The sequence below is a fragment of the Rhamphochromis longiceps genome, linkage group LG23 (assembly GCF_057381845.1).
Source record: "Rhamphochromis longiceps isolate RC_006_pf linkage group LG23, R_longiceps_female_GT1.1, whole genome shotgun sequence".
Classification (NCBI taxonomy): Eukaryota; Metazoa; Chordata; class Actinopteri; order Cichliformes; family Cichlidae; genus Rhamphochromis; species Rhamphochromis longiceps.
Genome location: NC_140578.1, coordinates 7,702,636 through 7,719,683, shown reverse-complemented (window position 1 = coordinate 7,719,683; position 17,048 = coordinate 7,702,636). Strand labels below are relative to the sequence as shown.

The window sequence follows — 17,048 nt, the reverse complement described above, 5'->3', positions numbered from 1 at the left end:
TTACTACACAACCATATCTAGGATTTAGAAAGAGTGGTCAGAAAAAGAGAAAATGTGGTAGCGAAAATGCCTTGTTGGTACTAGGGGCGACAGTAACTCAAAGAATGAATTGTTACAACCAAGATACGCAGAAGAATGTCTCTAAATGCAAAATACTGTGAACCTTGTAGAAGATGGGTTATGGCAGTTTGGGCTTGGCACACTTTTGGCTCCTTAGCACCATTTGAACATCGCTTAAATACTATAGCTTATGCCGAGCATTGTTACTGACCATGTCCACCCTTTCTGCTTCTAGCAGGCTGATGCAACATGTCAGAAACCATTCACATGATCTCTTGAACATGACAATGACGTTAATGAGCCCAAATGGCCTTCATAGCCACTAGATCTCAATCCAATAGAGCACTTTTGGGATGTGATGGATAGGGAGATGCATATCATAGATATGCAGCTGACAAATCTGCAGCCCCCATGTGATGAAGTTATGTCAGCTGTCAGTGCTTTAGATCATTCACAGCAAAGTTAAGCTGCTAATGATGCGTTTTGCAATTCTAATTTTCCAAACTGCATCTAAATTATAAGATAGAGCGCTTGTTAGACTTTTATTTATCTGTTCTTTCGTAAGTTGATAGCTTTCCTTTTCGTAGGTTGTGAAAGTCATTTTTTTAGCATTCTTATATATTTCACTTGATGCTCACGTTTTCATTACTTCAATTACTGAGTCAAGTGTAACACAAGGAAGCGAATGACTTCTCAATCACACAAAGCTGTTTTGTGAAATCAGATTTGGTCCTTGATCAGCTTTTTAAATTTCTATTTGATGCATTCAACCAAAAGTCATTCATATTTTTTGTGCTGTGTATCTGTTGCAAAAATGAATACTTCCAACTCGTAGTACATCTTTTTTTTTTTTTTCAAAATTTTGGACGCTGAGCTTATAAATTTAGTTTTGGAAAACAATATAAATTTTACAACAATATATCCGTATCAATTAAATTTGTCTTTGGTGTTTTGTAATCAAACTCACGGCAACACTGTTCTCAAATGTACAGGCACATTCATAATGCCCATAAATGGTTTTTTTTTTTTAATGGTGGGTGTTTTACATCGATCGGTCAGCTTACAGTAATGGGAAGGAAACTATACTGTCCTTTTAACATTTGATAAACAAAAAGTATTTCTTAATTTTGAGATAATACACAATTTTCTGTGCCTTCTAATTGACAAACTATCTAATAGCAATACTTTTTTCTAGATACTCAGAGGATATTCAGTTGAACAGTAATCCTGCAGTGACTCCTCTACATGTGTTTGTCTCCACCAGACTCAGAATCTGAGCTTTCCCTGAGCGGCTTTGAGACGGTAGCCAGCCAATCCTGTGAGGAAGACGACGACGAGGACGAAGGCTCTGTCATGTTAAGCAGCACTTGCAGCAGCCCCGCCAGCACGCTGGAGCAGGATCACCATGGTGACAAGGCTGAGACTCAACCCAATGGGATAACAAAGCATAGGTCAGCTCTGCAATACGCCATCACAGTTTCTTAAATGGACTGTTGACCTCTGGTTCTTTTAATCTCACATCCAAAGATGAACAAGCCCATCAAAGTCACTGCCCTTTCATACAACATAGCAGCCTAATATTGTTGAATTTTTAATTCTTTAATTCAAATTTGTTATTAGTGTCAGATATGTGTAACAGCATATTAGGTTAAAAAAAAAAAAGAAAGAAAAAATTTAGGGTGGCCTAGGCAATGGGTCATATTCTCAGAAAATTGATTCTGAGGTTCTGATTGTACGATAGATTACAAATGCACTTAATGCCTAATTTGACCATTTAGTAGAAGAACTGACTGCAAATTTATAGAGTTATCAGAGACTCCATTAGCTAACACATGAAAGTATTTTATTAAGCTGTCCTTCCACTTTCTTAAACACTTGTCCAGTTCAGGGAATATTTAGTCAACTGTGTAATTTAAAGACTAAAGAGCTGATGCTAATCTAATAAAAACATACCCGAGGGAAACCACTAACATATGTTCAGTCTGTCAGGAATTGGAGAATTTTTTATTTTATTTTAAAGCAACACTTATTTTTAAGTTAAGAGAACCTAATTCTTCTTGAGATTGTGAAGGTTTATGAAAATTGATTTAACAGCTGGTTTAAAAAAATCTGTGTTTTGACCAAGAAATTCAAGTGTCAACCTGTAATTGAACAGAAAGTAAGGATAAAGTAGTAGGACTGGTATTTTTCTTACTTGAAGATCCTCATACTATGAATTCTGAGTCTCTTTAACATAATCTTAAAGAGATTATTTCTTCCCAGTAAGCTTTAAGCTAGTTTTGAGGCATGCTTGAAAAACTTAGAGGAAGTTGAAATTGCACATCATGAGCATTCTGGAATGTCCGCTCTACTGTCAAACGGATGTTCCACTCCAGAATAAAACCTTTTCCAGTGCCCGTTCTTATGAAGTGGAACTTTGTGGAATGCCTGCATGGTTCTGTTCTAAGACCAACAATCTCTTGCAGATATATTATGCATATATTATTATATTATTATTATCAGATGCCTACTGTATAAAGTGTCATTTCTATGCTGATGATGCAAACATTTATGTATCATCACAGAAGGCTGAAGAGTTTTTCAGTGATCTGTTTTTAGTTTGCAAAATATTAAATATAATTTAAAGTAAAATATTTACTTGTATCTTATTGAAAATCAGTCAGTACTGATGAGAAGGGACTAAATAAGACAATAGATAAGTGAATACATAAAGTAATTTATGTATGTATAATAATTTTGTATAGCTTGGTGTTGTCTAGGATTCCAAATTAGAATCCCAGTCAGACTTTGGGAAATATTTTTCATTTTGTATGTTTGAGTGGAGGTAACCAAAATAAGACTAAATATAACCATTAATAAAAAAAAATAAACCATTATGCATTTCAAAAGATATATAATTTATTCAGCTCTGAGAATTTGATACATTTCTTGTTCATAAAATCTTTTTTTAAATCTGTGAAGGGCCTTACCCACATAAAATAAAACTTTAAAAATGGGCCACTACAATTAAAATCAGTTTTATTTTATTTACTAGTACCAGTTCAGAACCATGTTCACCTCAAAACAGTTTACATTATAATGTTAAGACCCTCCAATATTAGAAACAAACCCTAACACTCACATGACCCACAATAAGCATGTACTTGGCGAAAGTAGGAAGGAAAATCTCCCTTTAAACAGGAAAAAATCTCCAGCAGAAAGAGGGAGGGGCAGCCACCTGGGACCAGTTAGAGGTAAGGGAAGAGAAACAACACTATGGGAGAGAGGGCCAGAGTTTAATGATTACTAATGATTAAATGGAGTACAGGTGTATAAACACTCACAGAGTGAAAAGAAAGCAGTAAAGAAGAAACAATACATCACATGAAGACTCTGCAGTCTAAGCCTACTGCAGCATAACTAAGAGAGGGTTCAGGGTCATCTGATCCAGCCGTATCTATGTGCTTTATTAACAAAGAAAGCTTTAGGCCTAATCTTTAAACTAGAGAGCGTGTCTGTCTCTCACATGTAGACAAGCTAGTGTAAATAAGCAAAATCTAAACTATTGCTGCCATCACATATAACGACATTCACTGACTTTAAAGTTCTATATTTGTACAACACTATGGTTTAAACTAAAGCAAATATTTCATCACTTAAATCAGTTTTTAATGCATGCAATGTCTTGGGGGGGTTGTTTGTTTGTTTGTTTATTTGTTTTTGTTTTCAGTCTTTATGTCCAGTCTTTATCATTTTTGTTATAATTACTGTTTGCGTGGTTGTTTGTCTGTCTCAGTTTATAGATGGTCTTTATGTTTATATTAGAGTGCTGTATCTTTAAAAGCCTAAGGTATAACAGTCAGTTGCACTTTCATTTAAATGTAACAGTGTTTACATGTATCACTCCTGTCAAATGAATTAAATTTCTTTTATTTAAACATTGTAAATTTATTTTAAAAATTTAAATTCAAATATTTTCAAGAACACGGTGAATGTATTTTAGTCACTGCTTCACATTACAAGGATGGATCAACCTCATCGTACCACCGATGTCACCACTTGGTTGGATTAAAAGCTTATTTAGTTGATGTAACTGAAAAGCAACGAAAATTTGGCCGGGATGATATTTTTTGTTCATTAGGAACTACAAAGCAAGTAGTAAAGAAGCAAAGATGTTCTTGGTAACATTATTGATATGGTTGCACTTCCTCCCATTTGAGTTTATGTGACATTGTTAATGGCGTAAGGGGTGTGATCACGTTAATCCAACGTTGCTAAGCAAAACAATGTGGTTTTCTGATAAAAAGCAAAAATAAATCAATTTAAAAAGTGTCTTCACAAAAGTATAAAAGTTTTTCTCTGAGAAATTTGAGGGTTTTTTTCTTAAATGTATCACTCTCATTTAATCTTTACTACTACCACTATAATCTATAATCTTTTTTCCATAAGCCTATTTTCATCAAATCTATATTGTTGTTAGACCTATGCAGTGTTAGATATTTAATAACCCACTCGAACAGTCCTTTTTTTTTTTTTTTTTCAGTGATCTTTTTAACTTCTTGAGGTGTTTCCACTTCACCGTGTGAATAATTTAGAGTCATGGGCAGCCTGGTAAAGGCACAAGAAGGAGTTGTAGTATAGAAAGGACTCCGCTCTCTGTTGGAGCCGTTAAATATTGATAAGGTCACAGTGTAATGCAATAATCAGTTTGCAGTATGATCCCTTGTTGGCTGATCCCTCGGGCAGCTGGGGAGTGCGGTTCACATTATTTGGGTGATTTTTTAAATGTCATCATTACGCTAACGCCTCAGTTTTTACATTTTATTTTTGTACTTTAAACGAATCTCCAGCCTGCACACCTTATTAGACAGTTTGAGACAGACAGGACATAAGTGCTGCTGGTGGATGATTCCTGCTAACCACCTTTGCTGCTGGTATTGTCTGTCTGGGCTTTGTTCCAGTGTGTCACATAATACATTAGGCTATTGTTGACTATATTCACTTGATGTGATGCTTGCAGCAGGTATTGTATGTCTGGCACATTTACTCCAGTGGAATATTTTTAGTGCATTAGAACAAAATGAAAGCATCACATACACTTTTTAGAAGTACTGTAATTTTGTCATTTTAGGACAAGCTTACCGGCGCCAATGTTTTCGAGAAATGACTTCAGCATTTGGAGTATTCTGAGGAACTGCATTGGAATGGTGAGAATGGTTTTCTAGAGTTTTTTTTATTGCCCATCCATTATGATGACGAGGATCATTCCACCCACTGCTTTGGTATTTATGGTCTTGTCATGCAAAATAGCCTTGTGCAGGTGCAGACAACACTTAGTTACACTTGTGGTGACTCTTTTTCCGATAGTTTGCCAGTAAGTTGATTTATGTCCTGATACTAGCAAAAACAAATACATTTTTTTAGCCTAAGCTGCATTAGTGCACACTAAACTTAAATTGACTGTATTATAAATCTGCAGCTCTGAACCAACCCTTAGGTTTAGTTTCCAAGCACCGCAGAAAGCAGCTGTGGAAAAAAAACACAATGTACACTATTTTCTCAGCACTAAAGAGAAGAAGAAGAAAGCTAGACAACTGGTGGTGACAATAGTTGAGCGTTTAGCTACTTAAATTCCAAATAGAGGCCAGAAGAGCTAATGGAGAATGACTCTATATTTATCAAGTAGCCAAAAACATCATTCCAAACCCTTTTTTATAAAAAAAAAAAAATGACATCTGTGTAACTAACCTACTCCTAGCAGAACTTGGGAGATCAAGCAAAAAAAATCACATATTCTGAAAGTCTCAGGTTAAGTGTCAGGGTATTCATGAATCATGATGACTTTCATCTCACAAGGTCACTCTTCTATTTGAAGAATTTTCTGAAGCTTTTTCTTTTATTACCAGTAAATACAGCAATAAATACTCAGCTTAATGCGGTAGATACTTTGGTCCAGAGCAACGTAAATGCTTGTATGTACCAAACGACCAAACACTGATCCTTTTTAACACTCAGCAGCTCGGAGCACTGCCATGTCAAAAGACCTTATTTCCTCTTTGTAATGAAACCTTGTCCTTCAATTCTCCTTGATGTCCCTTTCAGGAGCTCTCCAAGATTACAATGCCAGTGATTTTCAACGAGCCGCTTAGCTTCCTGCAGCGTCTCACAGAGTACATGGAGCACACGTACCTCATTCACCAGGCCAACGCATCTTCAGATTCTATTGAGAGAATGAAGGTAGTTCATAGGTTTTCTACTTAAACTGCCCACAGGCACAGCTTAACAATTTTTTGCTTCTAGTTTAGTTTCTCTGATTTGGTGTGTGTTTTTTATCTACTGTGGCAGTGTGTGGCTGCGTTTGCAGTGTCCGCTGTGGCCTCCCAGTGGGAGCGAACAGGTAAACCATTCAACCCTCTACTGGGAGAAACCTATGAACTAGTCAGGTAAGTGAGCTGGTCCAGATCATGTCCAAACCTGACTGTATGAAAAATTCTGAGCAATATCTTTGCAATTAAACATTTTGAAGTACCCAGTCTTTAGTGTAGGATATTAATTATGATGATAATTAACAAAATACACTCACTGGATACTATATTAGGTGCATATTGCGAATAGCAGATCAGATCCCACTTTAACTTCAGATTATTTATGTTCAAAAAGACAGCTTGCGATAATTTGAGCTTTGTGATAGGGTCGTTACCCATTTTCTGCTTCCAGGAGAGTATACTGTGGTCATAAAGAGCTAGAATTAGTAAGCAACAATACTCAGGTAGGCTGTGGAGTTTAAACATTGTTCAAAGTGTGCCAAAAAAATATCTGCCACACCATTACACCAGCACTAGCAGCCTGAATTGTTGATACAATGCAGGATGAATCCATTCTTTTGTGTTGTTTACACGAAATTCTGACCCTACTATCCAAATGTCACAGCAGAGATGGAAACTCATCAGACCAAACAATATTTTTCCATTCATGTATTGTCCAATTTTGGCTGTGGGAATTTTAAACTTAGTTGGCAGGAGTGGTACCTGGTGTGGTCTTTTGCTGTTGTAACCCATTTGCTTCAATGTTCGACATGTTGTGCATTCAGAGAGCTAACGCTAACTGGATGTTTTCTCTGTTTTGGGCCAAAAAAATCCCAGTAGATGAGCAGTTTCTGCGACACAGTCAGACAGTCCCATCTGGCACCCACGATCATGCCATGTTGAAGTTCAGCAGGTCACGTGCGCCTAAATGCACACAGTTGCTTCAGTGTGATTGACTGATTACATATTTGTGCTAACAAGTGGTTGAGCAGGTGTGCCTAATAAAGTGGCCACTGAGTGTATTTTATCTAGCAACAAGTTCTTAAATTCTGCTGTGCAGCTTACCAAACATACACAGCTGTCTTCAAATGCCTCCATTCATCATAGCTGTGTCCCTGGTTATTTCAGGGAGGATCTGGGCTTCAGGCTCATCTCAGAGCAGGTGAGCCATCACCCTCCGGTCAGCGCCTTCCATGCTGAGGGCTTGAAGCAGGACTTTGTTTTTCATGGCTCTATTTATCCCAAACTCAAGTTCTGGGGCAAGAGTGTGGAAGCTGAGCCGAAAGGCACAATCACACTGGAGCTGCCCAAGTAAGAGCTGCTAGCTGTTTTTAAAAAGGAAATATTACCTGTATCAATATTTATCCTTTTACCAATTCGCCTATCGCCTTTTCTATTACCATTTTGAAAGTGCACATTGTGCCAAACTGTTTTGGTTTTTTTCCCTCCAGGCACAATGAAGCCTACACATGGACAAATCCCACATGTTGTGTTCACAATATCATTGTTGGTCAGCTGTGGATTGAACAGTATGGAAATGTGGAGGTGGTCAACCACAGGTAAGAGGATCAGCATGTAAAATGCTTGTACATAAAGTACTTGTTGAGAATTATTGAAGCATTAAAATGTCTTAATTAAAATAAGGCAAAGAAATAAAGGGAAATGTGATTCACAGTGTTATACTGTCTGCATTTGCATTTTAAACATGTTTTAATGTGCGATAATCAAATAGGAAGCAGCCTTTGGTCTTTATTACATTATTTCATGAAAAACAAAATGAAACCATTGTTATCACTGGCACATGCAGTAAAGTTAAATTGAAACAATGCTTAGCCAACCAAACAAAAGAACTGTGTTTTATGTTGTATTGTTAAGAGCAGTCTGACGTTTGTGTTACAAGATTTAAAATGCTGTCATTAACTTTCATGGGAATTTATAACAGAGGTTTTTCTTTCTTAGATAAAGGCAAGTAAAGAAAATAAAGTGGCCTCAAGCCATGATGTTTCACATCAAACACTTCTTTCATTAGCCAGCTAAGCTACGCTACTTAATAACGTGTTCCTTTTATTCATGCTTCCATTATAACACAATGCATGCAGCCATGAAAAGGAACACATAGCACTGACCTAATATCTAAGTATCATGTGTTTCAAATTACGGCTAAAGAAAAAGTGTGATACAACTAGGGTTGCCAACTCCCTGAAAAATAAATAAGGGACACCTCGTGGCCAGGGCCGGGCGACCCAGTTGTCTTCACCCTTCCCAGTGTGGTGAATTTTCTAGCTCTTTTTTTGTGTGTGAAATTATTTTTTTAACCATTTGACTTGAAGTTGATTTAAGTAGATGCATATTCTATTCTTTGTGATATGAACACATGTGAAACAAATGATCATTTAGCCATTTATTTTTAGCTCAAAATGACAACATTAACACAGTAAAACAGGTCTCTTTCTTAAACAGAAGCCTGTCATGCTTAACTTTTGAGAATATAAGTAAATCTTTCTTTAAAAGCACTCTGTCCTGCTTAACTTAAAATAATAGAAAACAATAGAAAGAAAAATATTCTTGTAACAGTGCACATTTAGTGCATTTAGTACAATTGGCTTCAGTTGAGGTATTATTTCAGCTTTTCTAATGCTAATCAGCTGCTCCTGTTTGTAAACCCGCTTGTTCCCATGATTACGCATCATAACTCATCATCATTATTCATCTATGTATTACTTTTATGTATTAGTCATCTATTTGTTGTAATCATCTATCCTTGCAGTTGTTTATTACACAAAATAAATTATATTATCACACTTCTGGCCACATAGCGCTGATATTCACTGCACATGCCCATATTAACTTTTTCCAGCCAGGTGTTTTCCTTTTCCCATTCTTCCCTTTCTCTGAGGGGAACAAACATTGCTGCTCTAACGCTGGGCTCACACTGTGCGATTTTTGGCCCATTTTGAGCCGATTTTTGAGTGATCGGACCGATTTTGGCCTTCATTGTGCGTCGTGTAGTATACGTGGGGTAACGAGAAGTGATTAACACCTCACGACCAGCTCCCGATCATCAATCGCTCGTGAGGGTGTCACCACAGGCGCTCACACTGCTCACGCGCAAACGTAAACGTTGGTGAAAAAGACGGCGCAGCACGGCTGTGCAGCGTGTGATCTGGACACAAGCGATGGAGGCACAACTTGTAGAACTTTGGAAAGCTCATCCGAGCCTTTTCGATGTGGCATCACAAAATTATCACGACCACAACAACCGTGAAAATAGTTGGATTTACACTGCTGCTCAATCACAGCTGCCTGATCAATGTTTTTCATTAGCAATTTAGCAAAGTTGATGGTAGTGGTGTGTCTGTGTGAGTGAAAGACAGAGAGAGAGAGCGACAGATTTTCTGTTATAACCTTCATTTTATGGAGGCACAGTGTGAGCACTCAGGTCGCATCAGAGCATCGGGCCGTATAGTGTGAGACCTGCATCGTGACCTATGAACGTCTAACCCCTGTGAGTCAATCGTGCAGTTTGAGCAGGAGCTGAATAACGTGACTGAAAAAATCGCACAGTGTCTGCCCAGCTTTAGGTGTACTGTCATCCGAGACTTGCACCGCAGAGTCGGCGTTTGTTCCCCTGTTGACCATGCTTCTTGTTGTGGTCATCTGTTGTCTTCCGGTATTTTCTCCGCAAGCGACCTTTCCTCGACCAATGAGATGAGCGGTAATCTGAATTGTCATACTCGAATTGTCATAAGTGTGCTGTCAGCTCATTGGTCACAAAGCAGGAGAGGGGCTGGGAATTATGTTTTCAAACAAAGTGTTAATTCCATAAACATTTATAGACTACTTTTGATTCTCACTGTATTACGGGACAAAGTGCGTCCCTTATTAGCTCAATACGGGACGTGTACTTTTGTTTCGAAATACGGGACGATTCCGTATTTTAAGGGACGGTTGGCAACCCTAGATACAACTGATAAAATATTTTGGGGAAGCGTTGCTCTTGAAGAAAACAGACAGAGCAAATGAGGAAGTCTTGTGTGACTCATCCTGTTTCTCTTTTCACTTAGAACTGGTGAAAGGTGCTACTTGAACTTCAAACCATGTGGCCTTTTTGGAAAAGAGCTACACAAAGTTGAAGGATATATTCTGGATAAAAGGTAGAGCAAGATGTTCAGAGATGTAAATAATGAGCCGTCTTTGCAGAGAAGACTGATTTCAGTCTTGAATGTTGAATAAAATAGTGATGTGAGAGTGGGAGAAAATGCCTTCTCTTTAACCTTTAAGTCTGAATCTACATCACACATTGAAACATACCATAGGACACTGTGAAACATTAGTTTTCTTCCATATTACATGGAATGACAGTGAGTGTCAGATAGCTTATTTATCTGCCTATACTATCAATTTTTCCCTCATCCACCCCTCCCCATATGTTTGGGTGGATATGTCTGAATAAGCAGCGTTTTTTTAAAGGTGCTTCATTTGTAAATTAGGATCTACAAAATGTAGTATCAACCTATTTTAAAATTGAATCATTGTGCAAATAATCACTTAACAATTCATATGGTTAATAGCTCATTGCAGTGTTAATTGCCTTTTTGACAAAATAAAAGTCAAAATACTCGAGTGTGGGAGAGGCGGTTAAAATCAGCAAACGGTAAAAACAAAAACGGGGGCAGTTCGATTAAAGATGGAGGATAAGCAAATCCAGTGAGTCATCGTAAACATAACTAGTGTGCATGATCACAAGAGCCAGACCAGATTTATATGCTGATAAATAATGTGCAGCAATAACAGATGCTAACAAGCAAGAAGATGGGAAGAGCTTGTGTTTTTTCTTGTTGTTTTTTATCTCAACGTGATGTCCAGGCCAAAAACTAGATTTTTGGTTTCATTCAAAACATTACATTTCCAGAAGTCTCCCACTCGCAAAAGTGTTGTGTGGGTTTTTTCTCTCTTTTTTTGAGCTTTTGTTATGTTGACACTAAAAACAGAATGGGGGAAAAAAATCATTACAACTGAAATCATTACTAGTGTTTGTGCCTCGGGACATTCGTGTGTGTTTGTGTGGTTATGGTTAAGGTTAGAGTACGTATTCACGAAATTACAACAACTCCTCTGAAGTCTGTGTGTGTTTGACAGCAAAAAGAAGCTGTGTGCTCTCTATGGGAAGTGGACAGAGTGCCTCTATGTTGTTGACCCATCTGCCTTTGAAGCACACAAGAAAAACAACAAAAAAGGGGCAGAGGACAAGAAGGGCAGCAATGCGGTATGAATTACTGAACACTGTGGAATCCCTTCACTTTACTGTTGTGATGTTTGCATGAGTAATATCATCCAGTGGTAAAAATGGCAAGCGACCGAGATCATTAGTGTTCATATTTAACACGTTCTGTAATGATGCATCTTGGCTGGAGCTCATCTGTCTGTTCAGCATTATTTGTGTTTGTCGTGCTGTTCAGGGTTGCGCTGAGGATCAGGAGGAGGTTCCTTCACCACCTGCAGACACTGTGGAGGTGGTTCCTGGCAGCCAGCTGCTGTGGAAAATAGCACCCAGACCAGCTAACTCTGTCCAGGTCCTGCTGATTAATGCACCATTAGATCTTTATTGGGTACTCTTAGAAGAAATCCAATGTTTTAACGTACAAACGCAATCTTTAATTGCAGATGTACAACTTCACATGCTTTGCGATGCAGCTGAATGAGTTGCATAAGGAGATGGAGGGAGTCATCCCTCAGACTGACTGCAGGCTCAGACCGGACATACGAGCCATGGAGAACGGTGACATCGGTAATGATTGGTGGTACTTAACCTAAACTGAAACTGGGGGGAAATTTTCATTTGCTTCCTCAAAAAATGTCAAATATTTTGATAGATCTCGCCAGCGAGGAGAAGAAGCGACTCGAGGAAAAACAGCGAGCTGCTCGGAAAAACCGCTCCAAAGCGGATGAAGAGTGGAAGGCGAGGTGAGACTGTTCTTCTTTCTTTATACTTTGACGCAGTAAACATGAAACCATGCAGGACTGACTAATTCCAGGCAATATTAAACCATCAGCCTTTGTTAGTGCAGATAAAATACCATTGCCTTTCTATTACCTCATATGAAGTTTTCATGGCGTATGAATGAATTAACAGTTCTTATCTATATGGTGTCATACTTTGTGTGCTGAAAAAGCTCAAGTTGTATCTCCATTTTATCTTCACTTGTCTTTTTTTTCTGCTGCATCCTCGCTTTGACGTTAAGAAGCCCTGCCCTTGGCCCGAGGTTAGAGCTGTTCGCTGTTCGCATCCGAAATGTTTGATGTGATCACGTGACCTTAACACATCTGAGTCTCTAAATTATCTACCACTGTGTGTATTTTCTATCCAGATATGATAGAGACAAATTTAATAAATCCGCTTTTCCTTCCACCAGCATGGCAGCTCCTCTTAATGGCACCAAATGCAATTACTCAATCACCCCATCTTCCCTCCGAATCATACATTTCTTTCTCACTTTCTCTTGTTTGTATTCAGTTTTGGCTCGCCCTGCTGGGATCTATGAATGCTGATATTTCTGTGATGTGTTTTTTAGGTGGTTTCAACAGGGGCAAAATCCCCACACCAGTTCCCAGGACTGGCTCTTCTGTGGTGGATACTGGAACAGGGCCTACAGCCAGATGCCGGACATTTATTAAAGGACTTTCTCTGCACAAAGCATGAACTGTTTTTATTGGAAAATTACAAGACCAAGCAATATGAAAAAAGTGTACTTAAACAGTGTGGCCTTAATCTACTTTATGGAGGTGAAGCTGTGCAGGAAATGTTTGACAGTATAGCATTTGCATTGACTTAAAGAGGTTTTTCTTTAAAATGGACTTTTAGCACAGTGGATAGGGTTTGTGATTTTTACTGTCCACCTGTCTTCTTTTAAATATTCATAATAGTGTTTTGTCTCCAGTTGTATATCTGTATATACTTTCCATAAATCCAGCCGTCAGTGACCTCATGTTATTTACATTCGCTCTGGACTCGCATTGCACTCGAAAACCCACTACTCGTCTAATGTGGATTGTGATTATTTTCTCCTGTATTTTGCTTTGTGAAGGAAAAAAGATTACAGAACAAAACCCACTGTAAATTTTCTGTATTAGTCTCAACCTTATAAAGATACATTAAGAACTGACTAATATGATTTTTTTATTATTTGTGTTTATTTTTTTCTGACTGCTGAAGACATAGATTGATATAAACCATGAGCAAAGCCTCAGTGATGGCAGTTTGGCCACTGTGATTGCGTTTTGAGCCAGAATATCCATATTTAGACATGAGGGCGAAGTCATGCAAGCTTATTGAGCAACTGACTGAGCACAGAAAAGAGACTAACATTAAAAAAAACAAAAAGAAAATAATTTTACTCAGCAAAAATTAAGATTTTGGGGGGGATGGGCCACAAATACAGTGCAGTCCAGTTCAGTGCTTCAACTTGAGCAGAGATGAAGCTTTCTACAGTGATGGTCCACAGCCACCTGTAAATAAAGTGAACACACACATCTAATGCTAGGCCTCAACAGAATCTGAATAGATGGATATTTAATAAATCGTGCCCCCATACGGTTACTTTAAGGGGAAACTAGAAAGTGCATTTTCTGAAGAAACTGCAGTGTGAATGCTTGAATCTGAATGTATGCATTGAAATGAATTAATTGCTGAATTTTAAGTTAAAAATGTTGAACGAGATGAAAAATACAGAAATTTGCACATGAAAACAAAAAAGCTGAACTGCTAAAAGCTGACAATCACACAGAGAAGAAGTTGGAAAAAAGCTGAAAATGTTTAAAATGTAAATTAGAAAAAGATGAGTAATGAGAAAAGAAAATTTAGAGTCAGACTTTTTCTATGCTTAAGTGCTTTCTATCTAAGATTCACACACATTCATACTCTGATGGATGCGGGCTAACGCCAAGGATATTTGACTGGAGCAACCAGGGATCAAACTGCAATCTTCCAATTAGCAGATGACCTGCTCAACCTCCTGACCTACAGCCACCCCATAAACCATAGCAATTTGATGACATCCAGCAACTTTAAGGGGCAAAATAACCACTGACAACGCAAACTGGGTGGGTCCCAATACTAGAACTGTACTATACTAATTCACAATGAACTGTTATTTGTTAAAAGTCATCTGTTGCCTATATAATAATCTATTTGTAACCCTAATTGATTAGTCATTTAATGCAGCCCGCTTGAATGTGTAGTAATTTACATATTGCACATTTAGAATAATTTATGACTATTTCTTAGACATTTAAAATATTCTGTCACTCATTTAATGACCTCTATGAGTCACTTCTAATTAGCCAACCATTTAAAGTAAAGTTTCACATGCATATTGATGAACTGCAAATATATCAGAATATACTTACATTTATATTTATATCTGTTACACATTATTGTAATTGACTGCAGTGTTTAGTATCATTTAAAATAATCTGCTGTACATTTATTGTTATTACTTTTTATGACATCTCACTTATTTTAAACGTAGAGCAGATTATTAGACATTTAAAGTGATCTTATTCATATTTTTCGTAATAAAAGTATAACTACACTATAAATAATAACTATATATTTTCTTCTGTACTTAGTTACCCACTCTCTATGTGTGTGAACTGTATAGTAATATCAAAGGGCAAAAATAAAAATAAACAAAAAAGACAAACTTCATTTCATATGACTTGAGCAGCTTTACAGTGCACTTGAATTACAGGGCAGAATACAGTCTTCAAGCCTGTGTGTGCTAACTACCACTACTGCTACAGACAGAAAATAAAAAGCAATTTGTGGGGGGAAATCCATCCATGTCATTCACTTGAACCTTGACACCTTCAAGTTCTTGGTAATGTTTTGCTGCCATCACCAGCTGAGAGTAAATGTGAACTAACACCTCGCATTACATGAAGGGAAGCACTCCATCTATTGGTCAAACGTAGGGCAGAATTAAGGCTATTAGTATGAGTAAGGTGCGTGTGTATGTAATATTTACCTTAATTTTAAACGCGGGAATGAACTGATGCTGTTTCTTATGGATCCTGTCTGTTCCTATACTGATTAATAAGGTTTTGTGTTAATGTGAAGCGACTGATATTGCGACAGATAAATATATCAGATGTTTAAAATTCATTCATCTATTTTCTCCAGTGTATGGAAGTCAGGGTCATGGTAATGCCGGAGCTTATCACAAGTGTCATTGGGTGAGAGGTGTGTTGCACTGTGGACAGATCACAGAGCTAACGCAGATAGATAAACATCCATTCACACTCACGCCTGCAGCCAATTTAGAATGACCAATTAACATAACATGGATGCCTTTGGAATGTGTGAGGAAGACAAAGTACCTGGTGAGAACCCACACAGACATGGGGAGAGCATGCACACTCCATGGGGAACAGCCACAGAGTCTCGGGATTCAAACGCAAGACCTTGCTGCGAGGCAGGGTGATTAGCGCAGCTAATAGATGGGATTGGGGTGGATTTGTTTAAAATCCACTGCTAAATTTATGGCAAATTTTGCTGTTGTGCTCTTAGATGGTGTTGTGGCTGCATTGAACTGAGTCTCTATCAGTTTTCTCACCTTATCGGTGTTCTGTGGGGAAATAAAAGTAGACCGTAACAGGTTTTCAGCTTCAGGGCGACTATTTTAATATCAATGCGTCTGGAACAGTGTAGGGAGAGTAGAAAATAAGCTTGCAGGTGATTTACAACTCGCTATCATGAGTTTGGCGTCATTGCTTTGTAATGAGCAAATATCAGGAAAACATTCCCGTGGTGGAAAAAAGGAACTGAAGCTTAGAGAAATACAATTCCGTTAGATTGGAAAAATTGTTGCTTGATTTCAGCCTAACTAGGTTTACTATTCCCATCCCTGTTTGTAATGATGTATTTCATTAGTTTGCGGGGCATCTGTTGATGCTCACTGAACCGACCACTCTGGAGGCTTTCGCAAATGCAACCGGCTTTCCATTAAGCTTCACATTTCGCAAGCAGCCCACAAAAGGTGAAGGCACAGGGGCTCCATTTTGATTTGTTGTCCCTAATTCAGGAAAGGAAAAAGCACAAAGAGATTCTGATCAGATTATACGACAAAAAGCTGAAACTCTCTGAAAGATATAATGCCCTGCGGTTCATGGATTTACCCCCAATGTGAAGCGATTCCAGGGCCGTTGAATATGACGTGGATTTGGGGCCTGCTTTCTCCTTGGACACGGAGTCAACCACTAGTTGGAATGCGTTCCTTTTTTTGGAGACTGAGAAACAACAATAACAGAAGAATTTTAAAAGCACAACTATCAACATGTGACTCACGTTCTTGAATGTTTTTAATACACGATTTCCTACCTGTAACCTCGTGAAATTTTCCATCACAGAGGCTTTTACGAGGTGTTACTGAGACACTAACAGCTCCATTACCATCATTTGCTTTGACGCCCACCTGGTAAAACATAACATATTTTGTCATCTCATGCAGCTTTTCTTTTGAATTGCTGCCCAATTAGCTGTCACAAGAGCGAGAGGTTTTACCTTGTTTTCCATTAAGAACACATTAAGGCTGGTCTTATCACTTTGAACGTGGAAGAGAAGACCCGTGAGGTGTTGAGGGCGCAGCTTGAAGGACAACAAAAAGTGCGAGCCAACGGTGAAGTAGTTATCTAGAATAGAAATGT

General features: G+C 38.1%; 2 protein-coding genes across 3 annotated transcripts in view; one reads left to right on the top strand and one right to left on the bottom strand.

Moving 5' to 3' along the window:
- osbpl1a (oxysterol binding protein-like 1A) overlaps nucleotides 1-13,505 on the top strand; it is a 33,889-nt gene extending 20,384 nt beyond the window's left edge. The window contains exons 17-29 of one of the 2 annotated variants that reach the window (XM_085397783.1): nucleotides 1,325-1,511; nucleotides 5,171-5,246; nucleotides 6,142-6,276; nucleotides 6,385-6,482; nucleotides 7,473-7,655; nucleotides 7,796-7,903; nucleotides 10,409-10,498; nucleotides 11,484-11,610; nucleotides 11,804-11,917; nucleotides 12,009-12,132; nucleotides 12,218-12,308; nucleotides 12,587-12,607; nucleotides 12,917-13,505. In XM_085397783.1, coding sequence (XP_085253909.1) covers nucleotides 1,325-1,511; nucleotides 5,171-5,246; nucleotides 6,142-6,276; nucleotides 6,385-6,482; nucleotides 7,473-7,655; nucleotides 7,796-7,903; nucleotides 10,409-10,498; nucleotides 11,484-11,610; nucleotides 11,804-11,917; nucleotides 12,009-12,132; nucleotides 12,218-12,308; nucleotides 12,587-12,607; nucleotides 12,917-13,019 — 1,457 coding nt within the window. In that variant the 3' untranslated portion in view covers nucleotides 13,020-13,505. The remainder of the gene's footprint in view (nucleotides 1-1,324; nucleotides 1,512-5,170; nucleotides 5,247-6,141; nucleotides 6,277-6,384; nucleotides 6,483-7,472; nucleotides 7,656-7,795; nucleotides 7,904-10,408; nucleotides 10,499-11,483; nucleotides 11,611-11,803; nucleotides 11,918-12,008; nucleotides 12,133-12,217; nucleotides 12,309-12,586; nucleotides 12,608-12,916) is intronic. The other variant, XM_085397784.1, reaches the window with a different exon arrangement.
- A 2,534-nt stretch (nucleotides 13,506-16,039) lies between these two features.
- lama3 (laminin, alpha 3) overlaps nucleotides 16,040-17,048 on the bottom strand; it is a 28,145-nt gene continuing 27,136 nt past the window's right edge. The window contains exons 35-38 of the mRNA XM_085398614.1: nucleotides 16,906-17,033; nucleotides 16,723-16,816; nucleotides 16,521-16,631; nucleotides 16,040-16,417 (exon numbers count right to left, since the gene is read on the bottom strand). Coding sequence (XP_085254740.1) covers nucleotides 16,272-16,417; nucleotides 16,521-16,631; nucleotides 16,723-16,816; nucleotides 16,906-17,033 — 479 coding nt within the window. The 3' untranslated portion in view covers nucleotides 16,040-16,271. The remainder of the gene's footprint in view (nucleotides 16,418-16,520; nucleotides 16,632-16,722; nucleotides 16,817-16,905; nucleotides 17,034-17,048) is intronic.